Genomic DNA, 24,599 nt, shown 5'->3' with positions numbered 1-24,599 from the left:
GCATATGCAGTTTTGTATTTGATCACTGGGTGGAGCATTGTCACCGGAAAGCATAAAGGTAATCAGCTAGAGGTGTGTGGCAAAGGGGAAAGCATCCAGCTTTCCACCGTGTTAATGGCTTGTCAGTGGTATTGTTTTATTAGGATTTAGTTGGAAAGCAGAATGAAACCTACCTGAAATGATGGACAACTGAAATGTACCTGTGCTACGTAGTGAGCATGCACCGTCGTGAAATAAATGGGTCACCGCACTGAAAGATATTTAAAGTATGGACATTCATTTAATAGCAGCCCAAACCTGACAAAAGCAAGTTCTCCCTTTGTCTCACCGCATTGGCGTAATGTAGGTCTGGTTAAAAAACTCTACATTTCTATCTTTTGATGAAAATAAAATAAGAGCAGTAGGTCTGCCTCCAGGGAATGGGGAATTTCATATATACAGTATATACTTCACTGTTCTTTTTTCACTTCTTTCAAAATTAAGCTTAACATTGTTACCATTGTTACATTGTCCAGACTGACGCACTCAGAGGCACAAGCTATATATATGCTATCGCCATAGTCATGAGCTGTGTGCTAAAACTCTGCTTATGGGGAATTTACCCACCAGCAGGACAATGGCCAGCCTCATAAACTCCTCTTGACCCCCTGTCTGCCCTCTAACCACAGAGTCCAACAGAGGGGAAGGATACAGAGAGAGGAGCTAACACAGAAAGAGAGAAAGAAATTGCCTGTGCAAAAACACTGTTTCGTAACACATTGCTGTCATGAAATAGAGTCGAGTGAGCTGGCTTAGCCATTTCCCATCAGCCCACCCCAACAAGAGCAGGAGTTACTTTTCAGAAACTTGTAGCGAAACTTATACTACAAACCTCTGTGTCAGAGGCGTGATTGAGAAAACCCCTCCCCTGAAAACTAGTCATCTCAGCGTGTCACCTCATTAGTGAGAGCAGATGACGATTCAAAGGGGAGAAAGAGACAGAGACAAGGAGAGGTAGACAGAGGAGAGGTCATTGTATGAGATGAGAGACTACTGATTCCGGCAGATTTTTTATATATATATTATTTGCAGGTATCAGCATATACTGAAGCTACTTTTTCCACATCCATTAACCTGACAAGTGGATGCATTTTACTGTTCCTTGGGGAAACTTTTAAAAAGAATTTGAGAGGAGACAAAAAGAGAAGAACGAGAAGGAGAAAGAACTGTGCCATCTGAATGTGGAGAGTTCCCTAGTTTGGGTTGTTTTAACTTTCCTCATCCAGATCGGTTACCCCCTTCACCATGGCGGCCAGGTGGAAACTCCTCATACTGGGTGAGTCACATCTGTCATGCATTTGCACAGTAGTTTGGATGGAAAATCATCTGCTGAGAAAGTTTGAAAATGTTCTGTGCTCCAAGGAGGGAAACTAACTGCAATTATTATTATTAACTTTATTTATTAAACTTTTCAGAATAGGTATTTATATCAGTGTATGTCTTTTGTTATAATCTACCATGACATTTTAGACAAAAACAGATATTGACACTTTTAGTATTTAACACATTACTGAAATTAAATGTATACATGGAGTGGATTCAAGATTCAAAATGGAGTTAACAAAGTTAATAATTGTCTAATAATAGTCAAGTCAAATGTGTTTATAGAGCACTTTTTGTTTTTTTTAAACGTTGACCAAAGCGCTTAACAGAGAAATTTAAAATAAAATCACATGATCACAACAAAAATGAATCAGTAAAAGACTGTAACAGACAACATTAAAACTATTTTACTCTATATAATAATGTTTATTTCTAAATTTGATGTTTTTTTTAACTTTGTTTAACAACATCTCTCTGAGATCAAATCTGCCAGCATGTCTCACTGGCAGAAATTATAGAGTGAGAAACTCAAACTGTCACAATTCTTAATGCGAGCCTCTGCAGCAGTCAGAGTCTGAGAGAGTGTGGGGAAAGAGCCCAAATCAATTACAAGAAAAAAAGGAGAGTGATGCTGAACACAGCAGCTTTTCTAAAAACAACTCACTATCTTGGCCCCACTGCACAGAGGACCTCTGTTGCGCTTCTGCTTTTAAAGTGGCCTTTATACACTATGAGTTCATTGCACAGCACCCATGTTACTTGTTGTCTCATAGCACCCACTGTCACACAGGAAGAAACACTGAGAAATATCAACCTCTGCGAGCAACTAACATCATGTCCTGATCGCAATCTTAGCAAGCCATTTTTAACCTTTGATATTATCTTGTCCCCAGATATGAATGTAAGTTTAGGCTTCTAGGCTACATCATGATATCAGCTGCCCACAATTTTTTTTAATCTGAAAACAGTTTAGGGTGTTAATTCTACATTATGTAAATTAGTTTTTCATCTTCTTAAGTTAGCAATTAAATGATCAGTTCTGCCAAATCCCCAAAAACATGCTGTACTTTCCTACTTACCCCCAATATCTACGGTATCCAACAAGTTTTAAGGGAAACTATTTTCTTCCAAAGTTAAAACAAATGATTAGTGAAACTGTTGACAGAGAGGGTATAGAGTATTCTTTGGGCATTTTAGGCTTTTATAGGAGATCTGAAGACATGAAAGGGGGAATGACATATAGCAAAGGCCCGCAGGTTGGAGTTGAACTCGCAGCCGCTGTGTCGAGGAGTAAACTCTCTATATGTGGGTGCACACTCTACCAACTGAGCTACCCAAGCACCCAGCGAGAGATTTTTAAAGTACAAAAGTCCATTCACCTCCAATGTATTAGTGCTGCTGCAAACACTTGAGCAGCAAATATCGTCAACAAATAATACAAAAACTATCTGCATGGCTAGACATTACTATTAATAACTGGGAATACGCATCTTTATGATTTGAATGAGCTGACCCTTTTTTAATTAACAACGAATGACCTGCTTCTTTTGATGATGATTATAGAATGAATTGCATAAACTGATAATGGGAAGAAAAAAGTAACTGGACTCTTTCTTCCTGTTTCCATTAGCCTGTACGTCACACCCATCTGGTGTCATTTAGGCGACCACAAAGACTGACTCTCACTTTTACAGTGTGAGGATAAAGCCTAATGTTTTTTTGTGCCACGCCAGCTGATGTTTCCTCATACATAGGAAGCAGAGTTCTCCAGACACCCATGTGTTCATTTAGAATAATGGTGCAGATGCTGTTGGAACAATCTGAGGAAATGAGGGTAGAGAATGAGGGAATTTATCTTTTCAACAGATTTATGTGATCAAACTGATCATTTAATATCCCTGAAGCTAAACTAAAATATCTTTGAACGTTTTTTTTAAATTAGTGTAGATTAAGAGATTAAGCATGGGTGCCAGTGTAGCAGATGTTGCATTATTGCTTAGAACGTGATGAACTTGTAGACTGACAGTCGCCTGCTTGCTTTTCAGCTCTGTACCTCTCTCTCGTCATGGTCCTGTCAGAAACAGAATGCCTTGAAGGATATAGTCTTGAGGACCAAACCTGCGTTGGTATGAAAAACAAACTTATTTTAACACATAACCCACCATTGAAAAACAGGCATGTGGTGGCATTGTGCGTTTTTATGGCAGTTTGTCATAGATTAGTCATCTTTGCATTTAGAAATTAGAAACTGAAAATATATAAAATGGTATGCTAGATAACTCATGTGAAATCAAATAATGTATAAACAATTGCATTCAAAACGTATTACCACATAACTTTATTTTTGGTATGAAAAGAGTGTTAATTGCATCTTTTTCATGTTCATGTCCTTAATTAAGATAATAATGAATGTTATGTGGAGGACTATCCTGATGAGCCATGTGGAAAGAATGCAACCTGTCACAACACAAATGGCAGCTTCTACTGCAAATGTCTTGACGGTTTCACATCATCAGGGGCTGCAACATCTTTAACATGTAAAGGTAAGTCATGTAAGTCTTGTATATTGAATCATCATGGCGGAGACTCTGATTCAAAGTTGTACTGCTGCAGTCGTCATTCAAATATAAAAGTCCTGTCATTATCTTTTGCCTTAAGATATCAATGAGTGTGCGGCGGACAGAGGCATCTGTGGACTTAACGCCAAATGTCTTAATACAATTCCACATTATTACTGCACATGTGATGATGGATTCATTTCCACTACTGGGTTGAAAATATTTCACTATGGTAACAATGTTACATGTCAAGGTAAGATGCTTGTCGGTACCCTCACTGTAAAAAAAATACTGTGGTAGGTTATACATAGGGTATGTACCATACTGTATGTATTCCTTTCTCAGCTATTCTTAAACGGCGTCTTCCTTCATATATAGATATTGATGAATGTCAAGAGGAAAAGGTTTGTGGTCAAAATGCAGCATGCGTCAACACACCAGGCAGTTATCTCTGTGTCTGTAATGCTGGCTTTGGACTGAAATCAGGCAAATCAAACTTCTCTGGCAATCAGGAGCAATGTGAAGGTGAGGACAATGACATGATGCTACAAAATACTTTTAATTTTACTATGTACTATTTATTTTATCTAGTAATGAGTCTCAGTGATGTAGGGTATGTTTTTCAAGAAAATTGACCCACAAAAGTGGAACAGAATTAAAAGAAAGTTTACTTTAGAATTCATTTTAGTTCTGACTTCTTCGGACTTTCAAGGTTGTGTGTTTATTTAGTGAATATCTGTCCCATGTTTTGGTTCTGCTTTATGTTTCTGTGCATTATTTTTAAAAACCTATCAAGTGCCATTTTGGACATGTATTATATAACATTCTGGTGGACCAGGATGTTTGTTGTTCCATTAACACTGACTGAAACATGCAATACCATTTTCCACTCCCTGATTTTTTATTTTTTATTTTAGACATATGTATGATTGATAAGACAATCTGTGGAAATGGAACCTGCCACCATGGAGCCAGCGGCCATTACTGTGCATGCCACGCAGGGTTTACTAACTATGGCAACAATGGGTCTCGCTGCACTGGTAACAACACATTAGCACTCAAATGTTTCCAACATCCATTACTGAACCGGTGTTTGTTCAGTAAATATATGTAAACAGAACACGAGTATAGGTATCGTCATAATATGAATGCTATGGTCATCAGCAAGCACATTAAATGAAACAAAACCTTTTCTTTCCTCAGCGTTAAACTGTGATGTATTCAAAGATATGAGCATTCTGAAAGAGGTAACACTACACCAGCACAACAGTTTTATCACAGTTCAGCATATATTTAACATGTCTATGGCCTAATTTGTTGTTTCATGATGCAGTTGAAAAAAAGCTGTCTGGACCTTACAGAAAGTGAGAATCCGACAGAGCTGGATGGAGAGGAACTATTAAAGGTATTTCTGCACATGATTAAATTGAAATGCAATTTGATTATGCAAAGCCTTCAGTTCCTCAGAACCAGCACAGAAATAGGAAGTTCTGCCCCTTCAAGCTCTGTCACATTGTATTTAGATGTCTGTGCACAACTATGCAGACTGTTTATTTTGACCTGAGCTGCTATGCAGCCTGAAAGTCTGACTCGGTCTGACTCTGTCCTGTTACTCCCTGCACATGCTGGTGTTGCTCCATCTCCCCCTCCTCTCCTGTGGCTGTAGAAAATGCTGTCTTTGATCGATGGGCTCTTGTCCCATGGAGCCTTCAAAGATACTAGGAAAGTCTCCACCTTTCTGAACATGGTGGAGAACACTCTGGGGTTCATAGGACCTTTCATTAAGCCCCCCGGCACAACAAGATCTTCCAATTACACAGGTACAAAGACAAATTGTTGAGGTTTACACTTTTTTAGATGCACTATATTGTTCAACAGTTGGTAGATTTCTCTTTTGTTGAAATCGTCTACAGTATTGACAAGCAAGGTATTTTGATACAAATGTGATCTTTGTATCTGGGTCCAGAGATGCGCCTGCTGGTACATAAGGGGGCTGATTTACCCCAGGGAGCTGTGAACTTATCATCTAACCAAGTTCGGCTGGACATCCAGTTGGAGACAGCTGCTGGAGATCCCTCCTATTACCCTGGTAATGATCATGCTTGTAATTAACACATTTGTAACCACTTTCATTAGGACGTAGATAACTGGTGCAATGTAATAAATGTCCACTTAATCCAATGTTATCCTGTTGTTATTGTAAAAGGCTTCACAACAGTGTCCTTGCTGAGCTATGCAAACCTGGAAGACTCTGCAGATGGCTTCTTTAGTGGGATGAAACCACAAGCGAACGAAAGCTTTAAGATCAACTCTAAAGTTGTGACTGTCATTGCCAGTAACAGAAACACAAGCCACCTCAAAGAGCCAGTCAAATTGACTTTCAACCACCTCAAACAGGTAGCATCTAGTTTGCCATGAAGGATGATAATCTATCTCTGCAGGAAAATATTACTTCTATAACGGTCATTATCTCTATTTTGTTTCACAGTCAAATGAATCCAACCACACCTGTGTGTTCTGGGATTCCTCTGAGAAAGGAGGGTCATGGTCTGCTCGTGGCTGCAGTGTGGTGGAGTCCAGCTCTGGATACACTGTGTGTTCCTGCAACCATCTGAGCAGCTTTGCTGTGCTCATGGCGCTGTATGAGATAAAGGTTAAAACTCAAGTTACATATATAATGATACGTAGCAAATCATGACGGAATAGTTCAAAGTTTCTAGTTGAAACTTCAGTGTGTGTTTGTGTGTGTGTGTGTGTGTGTGTGTGTGTGTGTGTGTGTGTGTGTGTGTGTGTGTGTGTGTGTGTACTGTAATGTCACCCTCTTTCTTTCAACAGGACAACAACAACAAGTATGCGTTGACTTTGATCACCCAAGTGGGTCTGTCCCTTTCACTAATTTGCCTGTTCATCTGCATCCTGACGTTCTCGCTGATCCACTCCATCAAAAGCCCAAGAACCACCATCCACCTGCACCTCTGCATCAGCCTCTTCATTGCCACCGTTATCTTCCTTGCAGGCATTTCTCGTACAGAGAGCCGGGTAAATACTTCTGTAACAGCTTGGGAATAGATAGGAATAGATTTGCATTAACCTACATCCTGGACTATACACCTGCCCATTGTACATACTATATATGTTTGCACATTCTGCACTAAAAAAATCAGCCTTTTATTTTCTTATGTTAAACAGCTATTTTGTATGTATTTGATTCTGTATTTATTGTGTATTTCATAATAATGTTTAGTATGTTTGTTTATGTACGCACCAACCACCAAGGCAAATTCCTTGTAAGTGTTACTTACTTGGCAAACAACAATTCAGTTTTTTCCGTATTTGTTTCTCCCCATTTTTCAGCATCCTTTGTCCTTTTTTCACTGCTGTCATTCAGATCTTCATCTCTCTCCCTACTGCATTAGGTTGGCTGTGCAGTGGTAGCAGGGCTGCTGCATTTCTTCTTCCTGGCAGCATTTTGCTGGATGTGTCTGGAGGGCTTTCAACTCTTCAGGATGGTAATCCTGGTCTTTAACGCCAACTTCAAAATCCTCTACATGATGGCAGGTGGCTATGGCGTCCCAGCTGTTATTGTCGCTATATCTGCCTTAGCTAATGCCAAGGGATATGGCACCGAAAGATAGTAAGTTCCCCACACTGATGCTGGTCTTGTTTTATTTTTATATTTATACCTGAATCCCAGGTTATGTTGACATAATTCTCAATGTGCATTGCAGTTGTTGGTTAAACTTGGAATTCATTTGGAGTTTCTTTGGCCCTGCCTGTGTCATCATCATTGTGAGTAAGAAAATAATTATTGAGTTGAAAAATATCCCTAAAATTTAAACATTGATAAAACCTCATCATCCGTTGCCTTTCAGGTAAACATTTTCTTCTTTCTCATCACTGTGTGGAAGTTGGCACAGAAGTTCTCAAGTTTAAACCCTGACCTGGACAATCTGCAGAAAATAAAGTGAGTCAGCACAAGCTGCCTGCAACAATCAGGCACACGTATGCTATACGAAGTGTGCATGTTTGTAAAAATGGGAGCATAATTTGACTAAAGAGACATTAATCCAAAATATTCTTCCCTAAAATGTAAGCTGCTCTTGTTAAAGTGCCTCAGATTAACCTGTGTGTATCTTTGTTGCCTCCTGCAGGGCGTTCACCATTACTGCAGTGGCTCAGCTGTGTTTATTGGGCAGCATGTGGATCTTTGGTTGCTTCCAGGTTGATGAGAGCACAATAATCTCATCTTACCTGTTCACCATCTTTGGCAGCTTTCAGGGCATTATGCTCTTCGTCATGCACTGTCTGTTTTCTAAACAGGTCAGTCAATCTCCTTTCAAAAATAAAAAGCTATGCTGCTTTTTCTGGTGTCAAAACTCAATTTGTATTCTGATTTCAGGTGAGGGAAGAATATGGAAACATCCTGTCCAGATTCTGTGCACCTGGGAAGAAGAGCTACTTAAACTTCAGTTCCTCGCACACGAGCAAAGCTCATGTAAGCCGTTATTTTGATGTCACCGCAGTGTCTCTGATTCAGGTGGACTGACAATGAAGTTAAACTGTATTATCCAATCATTTTGCCATTCACATTCACTAGGTCTTTTTTCATAAAAAGACATATTATCTAAAGGAGGTTAGAAAAGAATTGCATTTACTTATTGTTAAATAACAGATGCCTTAATTGCTCACCGACAAGGCCACAGTAAAATTAGATCAAACATTTAGTATGCATGTAGACAGCATACATTTGATCTGTAATTAGATTTCTTAAGAGACTTAATGCAGTTAAGTCACTGGAAGTTTGATTTGGAAACCTTCCGAAAGCAAACCCATAATTTAGGTATTATAGGAGATGTGAAGTGTGTCAGAGCACAGCCTGTCCTGAGAATGAAAGATTACTGACATTGTCTGTCGTGACTGATCGGCTTGTCTCTCCCCTATGTGGTCCTCAGGCATCAAAGAGCACCCAGGACACAGGAGAGTCTCGCATCTGAGGAGGTAAACAGTGACATGGGCGCAAAGTCTGATTTATTTCCTAAAGACTGCAATCTCAGACATTCGGCCAACTACTGCCCTGCTATTTGTGGAAAATGCAAAATGTTGTAAATAGTATCCTTCTTTACATTTTCTTTACTTTTTTGTTATTGAGCTGGTCTTTGTATTTGAAGCTAAAATGGAACTGTTGGTGGTTAGAATTTAATAATATAAGTATAATTAATAATTAAGGATTTCCTTCAAAATGAGAAATTACATTTGATAGTATTACCCTAATAGAGACTATTCTGTTTTTAAAAACGGAATGTTTTGATATGTGAGTAAAGATGTTAAGATGACCCATGATTTAAGAACATAGTGTGCTTTACTTTCATGCCAACACTTATTTTATTTGAGTATTTATTGAACGGTAAAAAATGAAACTCTTATTTTGGACCAAAATATCAAAGTGATAGATCATTTTATGAAGACCTGTTTAATCAGGTACATCTAACATGGCTTGTCATGTCATCCAGGTACTTTATTCAACCAGCGACAATCTGAAAGACTTTTCTGAGGCAAGCACTTTTTTTCTGTATAATTTGTCCACCGTATTTAAATTAATATTATCTAAACATGATCAACAAAAAGGAGGATAGTTATGAAAAAGAAATACATTTAAATTTGTTTGTATGTATTGCTGGGCAATAGGTAACTACATTCCTGCTTTATTCAGCATGCTGTATCATGTCAAATGTATTTTTTCAAAATAGTTTAAAAGTTTTTTATTTATCTAGTTTTAAACTTGAATGTTCAAAGATAACTTTTTTTTATTATTGTCTATAAAAATGTTAGTACTGTTTTATGCACAATTTTGACTTTTTGATTGATGTTTGGTCAAAATACCTATCTTTTGTTCTGTATTTTTCTTGCTTCTCCTGCAAGCTTTAAATGAAATAAATATCCTGATGTACCTCATGTTTAAAGGTTCTGTGTGAAGGTCTTCCAAGCCTTGAATTGTTTTATTTAAATATATATATAAATTAGTTTTGAACATCTGAAGGAAAAATACGTCTTTATCTTCAAATTTCTTTATGTCAGAGCCAAGATTTAGCAGAAAAAGCAACATCAACAAACTAAGAGTGAAGTTAAGAGTGTTGTAAAGAGATAACGGAAAGCCATTGCCAAACCAAGGCAATGATATTATCTTCATTTCCAACTTCATTTGTGACACTAAAGATAGAAACAGTTGTACATACAGAGGAAATACAAGTGTATCATCTCTTCCTTCCTGTTTATGTGGAATACATGATGGTCTAATAAGTCAGTTTAGTAGTCCTAAAAATATGTTTTATTATATAATATTTCAGTGAAGATCAAACTTAGTATCCCCTCTTTAAACATTACAAACCTTGGTACTTTATCAAGTTGCTGATGCATATTTTGGTTTATACTCACCTCCTGATAATTATCTTTTAAATGTTTAGTATGGCATCAGAGTATCTTGTTCTTTCAAACAGGATCTCACAAGCTACACCAGAAACCCTTGAGGCAACTAATCATGCTCTCCTCTTCAAACTCCTCTGATGTCCGTCTCTGTGCTTGTTGTATGTTTATGTGACTGACAGTGGGTGATAATCTTCATGATACCAGTTGAATTACAGACTCAAATCTCCTGTTTTGAAGGAAATAGAATTAGGAGTGAGAATTTGAGAAAGTACAGTCAATAAGAAAATGCTAGCAATAGCTGACTTTTTTCACTGTTGAATTATTCAGCTTGCATTGGATCAATACTGCAAAATGAAAGTGATGGCTGAGATCCCCTCTGGTTCAAAGGATCAGCAGTGAAGATAAATAGATGGAAAGACCACATCCAGTGGGGGGGGGGGGGCATGCATATATAAAAAAGCTGCCACACCTCTGGAGAGAGAACAAGCCGGACCAGGGAGAATGAGAATCTGTCAGAGAGGCAGGGGGAAAGAAAGAGAGGACAACGAGAGCAACTGATTGTGAACAATAGTGATTACTAAACGTGGCCAATCACGCAGCTCTCATTTACTCTACGCCATCCCAAATAATCCAGTGTTCATCCGGAGGCATGTGGTGGTAAGTTTGATTTATTATTCATAACCGTTTCATGGTAATTTACTTCATAGATAACATACTTAGCACATTCTTCTGTGGCAGCAAATTAGTCTAAGGGAAGGTGGATCTAGGAAAGCTGGATTCCTCCCTGATTGTATCTAATTCATCCACTTTCATTATGAATGAAACAGCTCATATGGTACAGCTTACAGAAAACAAATAAGACGAGGAGGTCAGATAGTGAAATAACATTTCAGTCAAAGCATAAGTTACCCTGGTCACAAGGAATGTGAAAAATGAAAAATGTACAAGCTGAGCAGACAAAAAGTAACAGCCTTGATGTTTGAGAAAAGATACAGAATCTGTCATGGTAAATTATATCATGGTCAACAAGGCAACTTTCTTTTGCTATAACATCCTCCCAATACTTAATATAATCCCTGAATTCCTTTTAATCATGCAGTTCCCCTGGAATCACACGCTCCAGGGAAAACACTTCTCTCTGTACATAGCCTATTGACGAAGTAAGAGAGAGGTAACAGAAAGAAATGCAAAAGCAAAATATAAATAAATGAACACAAATGGACTGCTCGATCAGCTGTGAGTTACTGGTGAAGACACATGAGAAACTGTGGAGTTTATTAATTTCCCCTCAGGCTTCAGGTGGTCTTTTTTAGCCTTTGGAGGTCTTGATACTCAACAGTTTATGTGGAGGTTGCTAACAAAGCAGACAGGTTTCGAGATTCAAAAGATTATGTTGGTCAGGAGATGGAAAAGAACCAGATCAATTTTAGCCGCAGTTTTGACTTCTTGTTTTCTTATATAAAGACATTTCTGCTCCTGGAACCCACTGGAGGGCTCTTCTAGGATTTCCATCCATGTATACCTACTAAGAGAGTCTGTGCTCATTATTGCTGTGCCTCTGTGAAAAGGCTGAGTCTGGAGAGTAAGAATCAATGAAACTGTTACAAATATCAAGCATAGTGGCTGATGCATGCAGTATCATAATAGGATGAGTTTGAATGACAACAAATATTAAGTAGCAAAGCAAATACAAGACAGTTGTGCCATGAGTTGCTGTTTAAAATCATCCATGAGTTTAGTTTCTCTTTAGTTTTGGTTCAAAGCATCTTAAATGGCAACTAGCTCAAAAATAGGGGATTGATTCTAAGGTATTATGTAACCCACAATTTAAAAACCCAAACTCTCTCTTTCCAACACAGATAAACTGAGGCACACTGATTGCATTATAACAGTTCAGCAAAAACCAAAATACCAGTACCTGAAATGGAGTAATGAGTTAAGGAACTAGCTAAGTGAGGAGTTGTGGAGCAGGAGCAAAAGATAAATAAACAAGTTAGGATTATGGCAGGTGAGAGATCTGAAGAGTGGAAAGAAACATTTTGTGAAATACACAATGTATGGTGACATCTTCTCATCCACTTGGCTAAGGTGCATATAGTATGTTTTGTATTCAAACATGGCCTGAGGCCTTTGTCATGTGTCTCGCTACAAATATTTCCAACCTCTGTGACTGTAAACTGTAGTGAAGACAATAACACCTTGCACAATCCTTACAATATCCTACAAATGCCAAGAACGTCAAGAATGACATGTTTTTTTTTAAAGTTTGCAGTCATGAGAAATGGCAGGGTTTCTCTTCAATATTGCCTGGGCAGTAATAGCTCTTCTAATTAAGGTCTAAATCCCACGTCATTGGCAGACCACTTGTTGTAATCAGTTTTTGAGAGGCCCAGAGAAGCATTTATCATAGCATTCATTAGTATACAATTTTGCATTTAAGATATCTCTGTTGTCCTGCTGTCTGTGAATTACTTGAAACACATTTTAGACAACAGAATAGGAGTTATGTCCTCCTATTCTGGGGGGAGCCAGGAGCTAAAAAATGATCACTCAGTGTCTTTGTTTGAACTAATAAAAGTATTTTAACTTTGCCTGTAAATCTCTGTAGATGACACTGAAGATGAGGACACCGCCCATACTCGTGACTTTGTTTTCTACCTCTTCTATGCCGTCTATCCTACACCAGAACCTGAAAATCAACTCTTCTGAACAGCCAAGTCCCTGGTTGAACAACAGCACCTGGCCCCCAGTCAACTATTCAGGTTTAGGGATGTCCTGCTTCACTATGACATTTGGTGCCATCTCCAACCTCACGGCTCTCAGCATCCTGGTTAAGTCCCGAGTCCGATTCCGCCGCCAATCCAAAGCACCATTTATGTTACTAACAGTGGCTTTGCTTTTGGCTGACCTCGTAGGTCATGTGATCCTAGGCGCCTTTGCTTTGTATCTGCACATAGATCAGAGGTATAAAATACAGGCCGAGAAGCCGAACAAAGAATTCTGTCAAATTTTTGGGGCAAGTATGGTGTTTTTTGGCTTATGCCCTTTGCTGTTGGGTTGTGCCATGGCAGTGGAGCGCTGTGTGGCCATCACCCAGCCCTTTTTCCATGCTGCTATGATCACAGTGGCTCATGTGTGGCGAGTTGTGCTATTTCTGTCCTCTCTTGCACTTGTTCTGGCAGTTCTACCTTTATTTGCTGTGGGGACTTACACTACCCAGTCTCCTGGGACATGGTGTTTCTTGCCTATCCATGGTCCGCAGTCTACAGCTGACACCAACCTGGCTCTGGCCTTCTCATGCCTGGGCCTCACTGCACTTGCTCTTTCCCTACTCTGCAACATCCTGAGTGGTCTGGCATTGCTGCAAGCCAGAATGAAGTCCCACAATGTAAATACAAAATCAGCAGCTCACTGTCGTCGTACATCGTCCACGTCTTCCTCCTTGTTTTGTGCATTGGATGTAGAGATGATGGCACAACTGGCAGTGATCACTGTGGTTTCCTGTGTATGCTGGAGCCCCTTTCTTGTGAGTAGCCAACTACTTTTTTAGATTGCAGAATTTGTTTTTAGAAGGTATTTATTAAGAATATTGTAGATGATAAAGTAATACACCTCATGAGTGATTCTGTGTGTCCTTTAATATAGATCCATATTATTGTGATGCAGTTCAATCAAAGAACATCAACCCAAGATGGATTTATTCTTCTGGGCTTACGTATGGCCTCTTGGAATCAGATCTTGGACCCTTGGGTTTACATCTTACTGAGGAAGGCAGTGCTTTTCAGACTTTGTTGTGCTTTCTACACACAGAGACCCACAGTTACAGAAAATAGGTCCTGTGCAGACACACACAGGCAGGCCTGACCATGTTGCTCTTGGACTTTTTCCTCCTACTGAAATAAAGTATTTGTGTGTTGTGAAAAATGTAAACTTTGCTGTGTTATTTTTTAACAGGGCTCAGTGAGGTCCATATTCAGCAAGTCAAGCGTCTACACGGTAGCAGTGTGAATAAGGGATTTAAACAGACTTTCCCAACATTTCCCAAAATTTAGTTAGTAGTCTGTGCCGGTGCTACTATCAATAGCAGCCACCTGCAAAACTGGTGGTTGGGCAATTGGGCGGAGTTATTATTGTCCAATCAAAATTGAGAAAAGCTTGACAAGCGCCGCGTGTAGCAAATGGCTGAGCTGCTGGAGAAGCCTCACACCCGGGGTGGGCGGTGCTTTTTTGGCAATGACTCTATTCAATATGGAGTACAGAAAATAGCCTGATTCGCTCTGTATTTCACTGCTTTCATACAGTTTTCGATCACTCTTGCATTTCGGGCCCAAATAATGAACTCTACCCCGTAGATGTCAGCCTACAGGACTCGCTCACGTACGTTTGACATATTTCCAAATATCGTTTGAATGCAAGTTGTTTACTAGCCCTAACATTATTTAACGTTAACAACAACCGCGCTAACGTAAACTGTAAAAGAGTTTTAACACAACAACTACTGGTTTCCTTTAAAAACGATATATTGAATATCTTCTCGACGCTGTCGACATCCGGAGGAAGATTTCAATACTCGATAGTTTCCGCAAAAGTTGTGCTGAGCGGCGGGGTTATTGGGTGAAAGGTGACGTCGCTTCTGTCTATTGACTCGTAGGTGAGTTACGTGCTATGCATGGATGTAGCTAGATATTGCGTTTAAGTTGACGACCATAACGTTACGTTATGTGACCTGTAGTGATGCCTGTTTATGTAACGTTACAGCTTAAATGTGAGCTTGTTGATGTGTGATAACTGTAACCCTGCTTCTGGCTTTTTTATAACTGTTAGGCTAGTTGTTTTAGCTATTAACGTCATCTTAAAACAAAGTGTGTAGCCTATTTATGTGTACCAGCCTGCACTAACGTACAGTAAGTTAATTCAACCTCCTGAGGAAAACCTATGTGGGCATCAGGTTATGCCCATTCTATCCTAAAAGCCCATCTTTCTGCATTTCCTCCATGACAAGAATGCACAATGCGGTGAGTGTCTCAGCCTCTCTGGGGTCCATGGGACTATTGCGTCTCTTCGGGGTGTCCTGGTCCTGGAGTCTAGCAGCAGGCCTTGGAATTTATCTGGGCACGAGAAGCTGGAAATACTTCTACATTGCAGCACGCACCGCCAAGAGAGACATCATGTAAGATCAATATGCCCAAATATATCTTGCTCATGGGTTTACATCCTTACTTACCTAATGTCTAATTGTCTCCCTCCTTTGACCCTCACCAGTGGCCTCTATGTGCTGTTGAGAGTGAAGACGGCTTTATGGCGCTACATGCGCAATGGAAGTAACATTCCTTCCATATTCGCCAAGACAGTAAAACGGCACCCAAATAAACCAGCACTGATCTATGAGGCCACAGGGGAAACATGGACGTTCAGCCAGCTGGACGAGTTGTCTAATGCAGTGGCCCATTGGGCAAGAGGTCAGGGTTGGGTCTCAGGGGATGTGGTGGCCCTCTTCATGGAAAGCAGGCCGTTACAGGTGGCGCTTTGGCTGGGCTTGGCCAAGGTTGGGGTGGAGGCTGCACTCATCAACTTCAATCTCCGCCATGATTCCCTCCTGCACTGTATCGGGGTGTCAGGGTCACGGGCTATTGTGTTCGGAGCTGAGCTTGCTGATGGTAAGAATGTGTTAAACAAGGTAGGAAAAATCCCATTAAGAAAGTAGGTGTTAATTCAAATGTAGGGGTGCATTCTAAAATGCTATTTTACAGGATACTATCTTACCTCTTAATCAGCAAAGTATTTAAAAGTGAAATGATATCTAAAATCAGCAACACATTTCTTGTTTAAATACCATTTTGTGTGTAACATCAGATGAGGTGGTCAGCACTTCATCCTGTTGTGTCACACTTTAATATTAATTTTGGTGTGGAACATAAACTGTGATAATGACTGTGTCTCCAGCATGTCATGTGGTCAGGGCATGCTGTTGGTGATCACATTACCATCTATTTTTGAAGTTAGTTAACATTTGATTATGTTGGTTCTCTGTTACAATACAATCATGTCACTCCTTTTGTCTCTGTGGTTTCTGTGTTTGACTTTACTATATTTGCTTAACAATGTTTGTATTATTTAAAAAGCACTCTATTTATTCCTCAGTTGTCAGTTTTCTCTGCTTTTGTCTTAATGTTGTCACACAGTTCTGTGATGTTTTCATTTCTTTACTTTTATAGGCATCATGGCTTCAGGAATAAAATAAAAATCATTCAATGACGTCTCATTGTTGCAGCATATAATTATATTAATTTCACTCAAAATATATATAAAAAAATTTATTTACAGTACTTTCTAACCTGACTGGTGTCCTCTCTTCCTATTTCCCTCTTGTTCCTCTTACTGGATGTCAGCCATGCTGGAGATCAGTTCCTCTATCAGCCAGTCCATGGTACGGTTTAGTACAGGAGGAGACCTCAGTGCAGAACATCAGGCCCGACTGGGTGCTCAACCTCTGGATCCAATTTTAGCCTCTTCGCCTAGACATCCCCCTTCACCTTGTGTTCCCCCCAAAGGCATGAACGGTGGGTACCTTAGTTATCACTGAACTAAACTGTGACTCTGTAAGACTTGATCTGTATGTTAATTAGTAGTTATTTTTTTTAAACTTAAACTTTCCTTATACTGTGTTTGGATTATGACCTGATGTTTTTGTAAATAATTTACTCTACTGTTTAGTTTCTGAACTGAAATTGATTCCCAGTAATTATGTGACTCAAGCGTGATGAGTTGAATACTTTGAGAGCTATGAGTCATTTTGAATTCAATTAAATATATATTTCGTAAAAAGGACCAGGGAATAGCAAAGCTAGGACATGCTACTGTAATAGTATAACTTAAGCTTCATTAGCTAGCCACGTATAACCAAATAACAAACACATCAGCTCAATATTAAATGAAACCGCCTCCTTGCTGCTGTAATCCTAGAGACAGTAACACAGCCATTGTGGGCACTCCAATAATAATCATATACAGTATTACTTGAGTACACATATGAGCACAATATTAGTGTTGCGAGCGTTGCGGATGGCTGACTTTTATACTAATGTAATATATTCTAAATGAACATCTTCGAAGATATAAATGTCAATATAAACTTAACACACCGAAATACATATCTGTTTATATTTGTATCAGTCTACTTACATGTTTATGAACGCATATGTGGATGGATGATTCACAGACTGCAGCTAGTACACTCCACAATATCCACATTGTATTGCTATTGATGTTGATTGTATGTACCTCTCAGCCACTTTCACCGTTAATTCTAAAATCAAAGCCTACTGTAGCAGCCGGCACATACGGGTGTTTTTTCTGCAAACCCAAAAAAAGGGCGCTGATTGGCTGATCCCTATCACCACGAACATGAATGACCAAGTTTCACACACACATGACCACACACCGCAGCAGCTTTGTTGAATTGACCGCAAAGCTTTGTAACGTTACAACCGGGCCAGCAGCCGATTCGTATTGGTGACTCTTTACACCCCTACAGTAGTTAATCTGTCTTTGATGAATGAATATAAAAGTCAGCATGAAAGGTGTGAGCCCCAGATATACCCTAACAATCAGACTAGAGGTCTGTGTTGCCCAGGAAAACATGAGGTGGAATGAAAACAATGACTATATGTCGTTCTTTGGATTCACTGATGGCATTTCAACAGTGACTGAAATGCTGTGAAGACACCTGTATTGATTCTTAAACTTGCAGTGTGCAATTTGTAATGCTCTATTGTATTCTCTTCTGCAGACCGTCTATTTTATATTTACACATCTGGCACCACAGGAATGCCCAAGGCTGCCATCGTGGTACACAGTCGGTACGTTACTCACAAAAAGGCATCCATCTCCAGAATTGTTACAGTTGCTGTACAGTTAATGATAGATGTCTGACAATCTCTCCTGTGATCCCACAACAGTTACTACAGAATTGCTGCTTTTGGGTATTTTGCCTTTCGCATGAGCCCCGTTGACATCATCTATGACTGCCTGCCACTCTATCACTCAGCAGGTACTGTATATGATGGCAGGCTCTTGATGAATACGGTTTTCTCTTTTCAGTTTGCATAACTGAAGTGTTAGCTTTCTCTTCTTGCCAGGTAATATCATGGGAGTCGGTCAGTGTCTGATCCATGGCCTCACTGTGGTAGTGAAGAAGAAATTCTCTGCCAGCCGCTTCTGGGAAGACTGCATTAAGTACAACTGCACTGTAAGCGCTTATGCTCGGAAAATATTGAGAAGTGCCATATTTTATGAAATCAATAACTATAAAACATTAACTTTCAACAAGCCACAATAAACAACACTGCTCTCCTGTTGTAGGTAGTGCAGTATATCGGGGAAATCTGCCGCTACCTGCTGTCTCAGCCAGTACGGCCGTCAGAAAAAGAGCACAAAGTTCGGCTGGCAGTGGGGAATGGGTTACGCCCCAGTGTGTGGGAGGCCTTCACAGAGCGTTTTGGGGTGGCGCAGATCGGCGAGTTCTATGGAGCAACTGAGTGCAACTGCAGCATTGCCAACATGGATGGCAAGGTCAGCGATCACTGTGTTACTTGTCTGTGTCTACACTGATCAAATGTGAATTGGATCAAAGTTGATCAGAATTCTGTCCTTCCAGGTGGGAGCCTGTGGATTCAACAGTCGCATTCTCCCCAACGTGTACCCAATCCGTCTGGTGATGGTGGACGAGGACAGCATGGAGCTGGTTCGTGACAGCCGGGGACTCTGTGTGCCTTGCCGCCCTGGTAACTAATGTTAATCTTTACAATAAGGATGTTTTTCTAGATGTATGTAATTGATTCACTGTTGATCTTCTGAAAGAATCCTATGAGACTCCTCCATGTCTTGCAGGAGAGCCAGGGCTTCTGGTGGGCCGTATCAACCAACAGGACCCATTACGGCGTTTCGATGGCTACGCTAACCAGGATGCTACAAGGAAGAAAATAGCTAACAATGTGTTCAAGAAAAATGATTCTGCATATTTATCAGGTTACCAGTCCTTATTGATTCTCAAAATAAATATATGTTGTTGTTATAATGCATCATAACACTCAACACAGCTTGCAGTGCTCATTTAAAAAAATGTGCAATGAGTCTTTTAAATGTTCAAGATAAAACACTGAAAATATAGGCAATCTCGGATTGCCAAGCTTCCGTTGTCACCGCTCAGTAGGGGTAATGTGTTGTGATTATGATAGTGATTGTTTAGCCATACTTTGACCAGACATGGAGTTTTTGACCCAAGGTCTTGCTATCTATATGTCTACGCAAGGGGACGTGCTGGTGATGGATGAAATGGGCTACATGTACTTCCGTGACCGCGGCGGAGACACGTTCCGCTGGCGAGGAGAAAATGTCTCCACCACCGAGGTGGAGGGCGTACTCAGCAGTCTTCTGGGTCAGACTGATGTGGCTGTGTATGGCGTGGCAGTACCAGGTGATGGTTAACTTTGTATGCTCTTCAGCATCGCATTTCTCTTTAATGCATATTGCTTTTGACTGTACTCACTACTTTGACAAGCATTTATCTCCATGTGTCATACTAGGTGTGGAAGGTAAGGCAGGCATGGCTGCCATTGCAGACACTACAGGGAGTTTTGACTGCAAAGGTTTCTTGCAGAAAGTCCAGCACGCTCTTCCCTCTTATGCTCGCCCCGTGTTTCTGCGAATCTCCCCACATGTGGACACCACAGGTACACTATCCTAATATCCTTCCTGAGTTTCTAAAAATGTTAACCATCACTGATGATTTCATATCAACAAATCATAATTAATTTTATGTATCTCTGTATTCCTGCATAGGTACATTTAAAATCCAGAAAACCAGGCTGCAGAGTGAGGGATATGACCCACGTCTCACCACTGACCAGATATACTTTTTGAACACTAGAGCTGCATCTTATGAGGCTGTAGATGAGGAGCTATACAATGCCATAGCGGAGGGAAGAATGTCTCTATGACATGGAGGCCATAGCAGGGCAGTCATTGTGCCTCAGTTAAAGAGATGCTGTAGAGAGAGGATAACATATGCTGGTGTCGGGATCAGTCAGTCTTGGTGCACCACATGCCAGGATTTTAACCTTTCAGGGAACAGAGTTGAGAGGACTACTTAAATAGACAGAGTATTGTTACATATGATGTTTTAACACTATGAGTAACACACCAGGACATAATATGAGGGCATTTTCACCCTTTAATAACTTGTTTTTAATTATTAAATGAACACCTCAAAAAGCCTTTGAGCATCACCGCACACAGAGTGGGTATCTCCCATAACTCATTTGAAATGGAATACATGTTACAATAATGTGGTCAGGACAGCAAGGGTCAGGATCAAGTCAAATTATGTTACAGGGTATATTCCAATTTAGGTTTAAGCAATACTTGAGTGTGAAGCTATGACGTTACTGGCGTGTGTTTGGATGAGCCTGAAAGAACACTTCAACATGATTACTAAAAACACTAACCATAGTTTTTTTTAATGCAATGGAAAACTAATCTCACTTTTCATATTTGAACCTCTGAACAACACTTTGCACAGGTTTGCAATTACACAAACGTTGGTAACTGTATGTGCCTTATATTAAACATCAGATAGTGTTTCAATTTTTAGTGCTTTTCTTGGAAAGGAGCTCAAAAGATTGTGAATATCACAGTAGTGATTTTGTGTCATGCAAAGCTGAGTCACACAGGTGACTCGTTTTATGTAACAAATCTTATCAGTGTAATATATGGGTATTAAGGCTATTTACAATTTCCAATCTTCCAGACTACATTTTCTGTTGTAACTCAAATTAAATATTTTAAAACCTATGTTTGTTTTATGTCATTCATTCAGAAAATAACCTTCACAAGCATCATAAGATGATTTTTATACAAACAATGGTTGGCAATATGTCTCACTCCATTGTGAATTAGTTGTCCGTTGACAAGAGTATCCTTGTAGGTAGGATTTTCAGTGGATGCTCTTTGCAGGCAGAGCAAAAGTAGGGAAAGGCTCTGGGTGTGATAATATCTTTGAAGGTGTAGAGAGGTGTTCTCTCTCCAGGGTTATAAAAGGTCACCTTGCCTCTGTCCATGTCTAAAACTATTCTTATCACTTCTGGCTTCTTAGTCATGTTCAGCGGCTCCCATGGTGCAGTACAGGCCTTATGCTCTCCGTTGCGAAACCTTATTGTCCAGAATCCCTCTGCTGGTGTCAGCACATGTTTACCCTTCCTGTTGATGGACTCACTGGCTACTCCCACCACCCAATAGGTGTTGTCCTTTACCTCCACATCCCAGCTGTGGCGTCCAGAGGTATAGCTCTCAGCAGCCAGCATCTCAGCACTGATGTCAAAGCGTTCTGGGTTGTCTGGCAGCTTGAAAATCTGGGTAGAGTTCTGCACAACTGTGAGATCCTCTGAGAGGATGAAGCAGCTAGCTGCGGTGTTTGGATCCAGAATCACAGGACCTTGAGAGAAAAAAATACGAGAAGTTACTAAAGTGGCAGGAAAGGAACTGGTCAATGAAACATGACTAGTTATTGTTTGAGGAACTCACTATATTTAACTATACTCTTCATCTTCTCCCACACTTTATATTTCAGAGAGCCCAAGTGCTTGGCCACATCAATCAGAGCACCAGCAATCATTTGTGGTTCAAGAGAAGGTTGCCAAGTTCTGAAAAGATACAGCAGTTAGTTATTGAGAGCTATATTTTCCTAAAAAAAAATATGCTTAGATGGATCCTAGATGTGGCATTACCACTTACCTCCTTATTGTTTCCTTGTAATTCTGAAAACAAAAATTGAAAAGAACAACTTAAAACCATTTCTGGTTAAGATTTGTTTTTTTTTCGAATTGTCTGAGGCAACAGTGTCATCTACCTTAAGAAATGGGATATCTTGAGATTTCATCTCCTGTTCCACTAATCTGATGGTGTTGGAGAGAGATGTAATTTCATTGCTCATCTCCTCAAACCTCTGGTTAACCATTAGATTCTTCTGCTCCTTCTCAGTCCTTAAAGCTGAAAGTCTGGCAGTCTCCTGCTCCTTCAGGAAATTATGAAGGGCTTCAAATTCCTCTTTGATCTGTGTTTCGGTATGTTCAGCCTGGTTCTGGAAAGAAACATGATTGATAGGTAATCATTGCCTCCACACCTTGGCTCTTGTACGTTCAAAGTAACATGATGTACTGATGGAACTGACAGTACCTTGACATGTTCTGTCATTTCCTCACAGGCCATTTTTGCCTTCTTGTAGAGCTGCAACTTCTCTTTCAAAGGCAACAGCGCACTTTTCAGTTCCTCCTAAAAAAGTCAGTGACAGGGCATCAACATTTAAAAACAAGGTCAGTCTGGCAGATGGCCCGAGCTGTCACACAATGTGGGGCTTTCAGCTGCCACATACTCTTCCATGGCAGCATTCCCTGTAAGCTGCACAATACAGCAGCATAAAATTAAAGGGGCAAATCCATGGAAAATGATCTAATGTCCTGGTAACATGAGCAGAATTGAGCTCATGCAACTTTGAATCAAGACGGAGACACAATATGGCAAACAAACGATTCATTTCACATTAGTACTCAAGGTTTTTCTATTCTCGTGAGAAGGCCGAGGAGGGCAGGAGTAGAATGAAACGTCACAGAAACCTTTTGGGAATCAAGTTTCAGTCCTCTCTAGACCCCCATGGAAACGGCAAACCAAAAATATAAATCTATTTTTAGAATGTGAATGTAATCTGCCGAACACCTTCACAAACATATCAGGCTTAGAGAAGCACAGAGGGAGTAATAAAATAAAATAGGTGAAAAACACATATATTTTAATGTATTTTCAAAATGTTGACAGCTGTACATTAAAACAATGTCCAGGTACAAAGTGCCTCTTCATCTATTGAATGATGGATAGCCTTTGAGATTTCATTTCTTGTCATGCTAATCAACTATGATTGACAAATGAATTGAATTAGCTTCCCATTTTAATTGTGAAGGCTCGCCCAAATGTTGTGGGTATGGTTATATCGTTGACCTTAGGCAGTCTACACAGACATTCATCAAATTCAGCATCCAAACAATGTGACAAATATTTCGAAAGATGTGTCATCCTAATTCATTACAGCTGTAATCATCATCAAAGGTTTTTGGTAAATTAGCTGATGCTGTAGAGATGCAGCTCAAACAATGAAAATATGTTATCACTTTGAAATACTGGGATGACCAACCCTGTAAATTTAACTCACCTTACAGTCATGAGCACCTTCCCCAATGGGATAGAGCCTGTGCCCAGTGTGTGCAGCTGCTTTCCCACATATACCACAGATTGGCTCCAAGTCCTCCAAACAGAACAATGTGAGCTTTTCTCCATGCTCCTTACAAGCCTCTGGGTCATTCTTGCTTCTGTCCTGCTTGAAGGATTCACAGGACTTCTCCAGCACAGAGCTCACCACAATTTGATCCATGGAGGCACGGCGCCAGCACAGAGGACAGTAGTGTGAATCCTCGCTGCCTTGTGTCTCCCAGCTGTCTTTTAGACAGGCTTTACAGAATCTGTGTCTGCAATTGAGCACCACTGGCTGACTGAGAATATGTCCACAAATTGGACAGGAAAGGTCATCCTCTAGATGAGCACGTCTGGTGGCCATTCTTCGTCACAGGGCTTTGATGAGAAGGCAGGATTCGAGGCCCCTCCCATTTCTCTGGAAGGCTACCTCATCTTGACCTCAGAAATAAGTGTTGATACCTCAGCTCCCAAAGGCATATCCCTTGTTATGCTGTGTTGTGCTGAGAATGCACATTGCGTGTTCTCAAATAAACACCACACCACAAAACAAATGGCGAATTGGCTTAACATTTAAGACACTGTATCCGTACAGCACAGAGCAAAAAGTAGCCTGACTAACCCAATGATAACAGAAGAGAGTATGATATGCTAAAAGTCTGTTGAAAAAACGTCACAGTAAGAGTTCACAGAGAAACAATGTCCAAAAAAAGACTCAGGGTGAGGATATAAATAGACAGAAGTAATCTATTTGGACTGAAGTTATGTGTGTAAAGAAATGTCCTCCTGCTGACCATTGGGATATTTTCACATTCAAGTTTAGCTTTGGGCAACAGGTTTTTAAGAGTTGACACGTGGTTATTTTTTTTAAATATCAGAGTCAAATCCCACTTCTGGAATAAAACAGCACTTAAGGGCAAATAGAGGGTATTTCAAAGCACAGTGTGTACACAGTAGCAT

General features: G+C 40.0%; 4 protein-coding genes across 7 annotated transcripts; 3 read left to right on the top strand and 1 right to left on the bottom strand.

The window, feature by feature from the left end:
* The first annotated feature begins 938 nt into the window (after positions 1–938).
* adgre5a (adhesion G protein-coupled receptor E5a) lies at positions 939–9,872 on the top strand. The gene is made up of 19 exons (XM_078269752.1): positions 939–1,315; positions 3,408–3,488; positions 3,762–3,905; positions 4,021–4,173; positions 4,299–4,445; positions 4,838–4,960; positions 5,124–5,167; positions 5,254–5,325; positions 5,587–5,740; positions 5,887–6,009; positions 6,127–6,317; positions 6,409–6,573; positions 6,756–6,959; positions 7,337–7,554; positions 7,649–7,709; positions 7,793–7,884; positions 8,072–8,240; positions 8,320–8,415; positions 8,873–9,872. The coding sequence occupies exons 1-19, from the start codon at positions 1,285–1,287 to the stop codon at positions 8,912–8,914; spliced, it is 2,310 nt and encodes a 769-aa protein (XP_078125878.1). The 5' UTR covers positions 939–1,284; the 3' UTR covers positions 8,915–9,872.
* A 946-nt stretch (positions 9,873–10,818) lies between these two features.
* ptger1c (prostaglandin E receptor 1c (subtype EP1)) lies at positions 10,819–14,472 on the top strand. The gene is made up of 3 exons (XM_078269384.1): positions 10,819–11,000; positions 12,952–13,869; positions 13,989–14,472. The coding sequence occupies exons 2-3, from the start codon at positions 12,952–12,954 to the stop codon at positions 14,205–14,207; spliced, it is 1,137 nt and encodes a 378-aa protein (XP_078125510.1). The 5' UTR covers positions 10,819–11,000; the 3' UTR covers positions 14,208–14,472.
* A 115-nt stretch (positions 14,473–14,587) lies between these two features.
* On the top strand, positions 14,588–21,194 carry slc27a1a (solute carrier family 27 member 1a). 4 transcript variants are annotated; one of them, XM_078269381.1, is made up of 13 exons: positions 14,588–14,720; positions 15,346–15,513; positions 15,606–16,000; positions 16,733–16,903; positions 18,133–18,202; positions 18,302–18,393; positions 18,482–18,591; positions 18,705–18,914; positions 19,000–19,126; positions 19,233–19,370; positions 19,654–19,818; positions 19,928–20,074; positions 20,184–21,194. In XM_078269381.1, exons 2-13 carry the CDS (start codon positions 15,347–15,349, stop codon positions 20,339–20,341), a joined length of 1,950 nt encoding a protein of 649 aa, XP_078125507.1. In that variant the 5' UTR covers positions 14,588–14,720; position 15,346; the 3' UTR covers positions 20,342–21,194. The 4 variants fall into 4 exon arrangements, with proteins under 4 accessions (XP_078125507.1, XP_078125508.1, XP_078125506.1 ...); XM_078269382.1 differs by having other exon boundaries at positions 14,588–14,990; XM_078269380.1 differs by having other exon boundaries at positions 14,588–14,994.
* Positions 21,188–24,003, bottom strand: trim35-13 (tripartite motif containing 35-13). The gene is made up of 6 exons (XM_078269385.1): positions 23,602–24,003; positions 22,575–22,670; positions 22,249–22,479; positions 22,134–22,156; positions 21,924–22,042; positions 21,188–21,834 (listed from the first exon to the last, which is right to left on the bottom strand). Exons 1-6 carry the CDS (start codon positions 24,001–24,003, stop codon positions 21,296–21,298), a joined length of 1,410 nt encoding a protein of 469 aa, XP_078125511.1. The 3' UTR covers positions 21,188–21,295.
* Between the last annotated feature and the right edge of the window lie 596 nt (positions 24,004–24,599).

The sequence above is a fragment of the Sander vitreus genome, chromosome 15 (genome assembly GCF_031162955.1).
Source record: "Sander vitreus isolate 19-12246 chromosome 15, sanVit1, whole genome shotgun sequence".
Taxonomy (NCBI): Eukaryota; Metazoa; Chordata; class Actinopteri; order Perciformes; family Percidae; genus Sander; species Sander vitreus.
This window is presented reverse-complemented; position numbering and strand designations above follow the sequence as displayed.

Coding starts and splice junctions, on each gene's coding strand:
- ptger1c (XM_078269384.1), top strand. CDS start 12,952: ATGACACTGAAGATGAGGACACCGCCCATACTCGTGACTTTGTTTTCT. Junction 13,870..13,988: donor TATGCTGGAGCCCCTTTCTT/GTGAGTAGCCAA, acceptor CCTTTAATATAG/ATCCATATTATTGTGATGCA.
- slc27a1a (XM_078269381.1), top strand. CDS start 15,347: ATGCACAATGCGGTGAGTGTCTCAGCCTCTCTGGGGTCCATGGGACTA. Junction 16,904..18,132: donor TCCCCCCAAAGGCATGAACG/GTGGGTACCTTA, acceptor TCTCTTCTGCAG/ACCGTCTATTTTATATTTAC. Junction 19,819..19,927: donor GTATGGCGTGGCAGTACCAG/GTGATGGTTAAC, acceptor GTGTCATACTAG/GTGTGGAAGGTAAGGCAGGC.
- trim35-13 (XM_078269385.1), bottom strand. CDS start 24,003: ATGGCCACCAGACGTGCTCATCTAGAGGATGACCTTTCCTGTCCAATT. Junction 22,671..23,601: donor AAGGTGCTCATGACTGTAAG/GTGAGTTAAATT, acceptor TGACTTTTTTAG/GAGGAACTGAAAAGTGCGCT. Junction 22,157..22,248: donor AAGATATCCCATTTCTTAAG/GTAGATGACACT, acceptor TTTTGTTTTCAG/AATTACAAGGAAACAATAAG.
- adgre5a (XM_078269752.1), top strand. CDS start 1,285: ATGGCGGCCAGGTGGAAACTCCTCATACTGG. Junction 3,906..4,020: donor AACATCTTTAACATGTAAAG/GTAAGTCATGTA, acceptor TTTTGCCTTAAG/ATATCAATGAGTGTGCGGCG. Junction 8,416..8,872: donor CGCACACGAGCAAAGCTCAT/GTAAGCCGTTAT, acceptor TGTGGTCCTCAG/GCATCAAAGAGCACCCAGGA.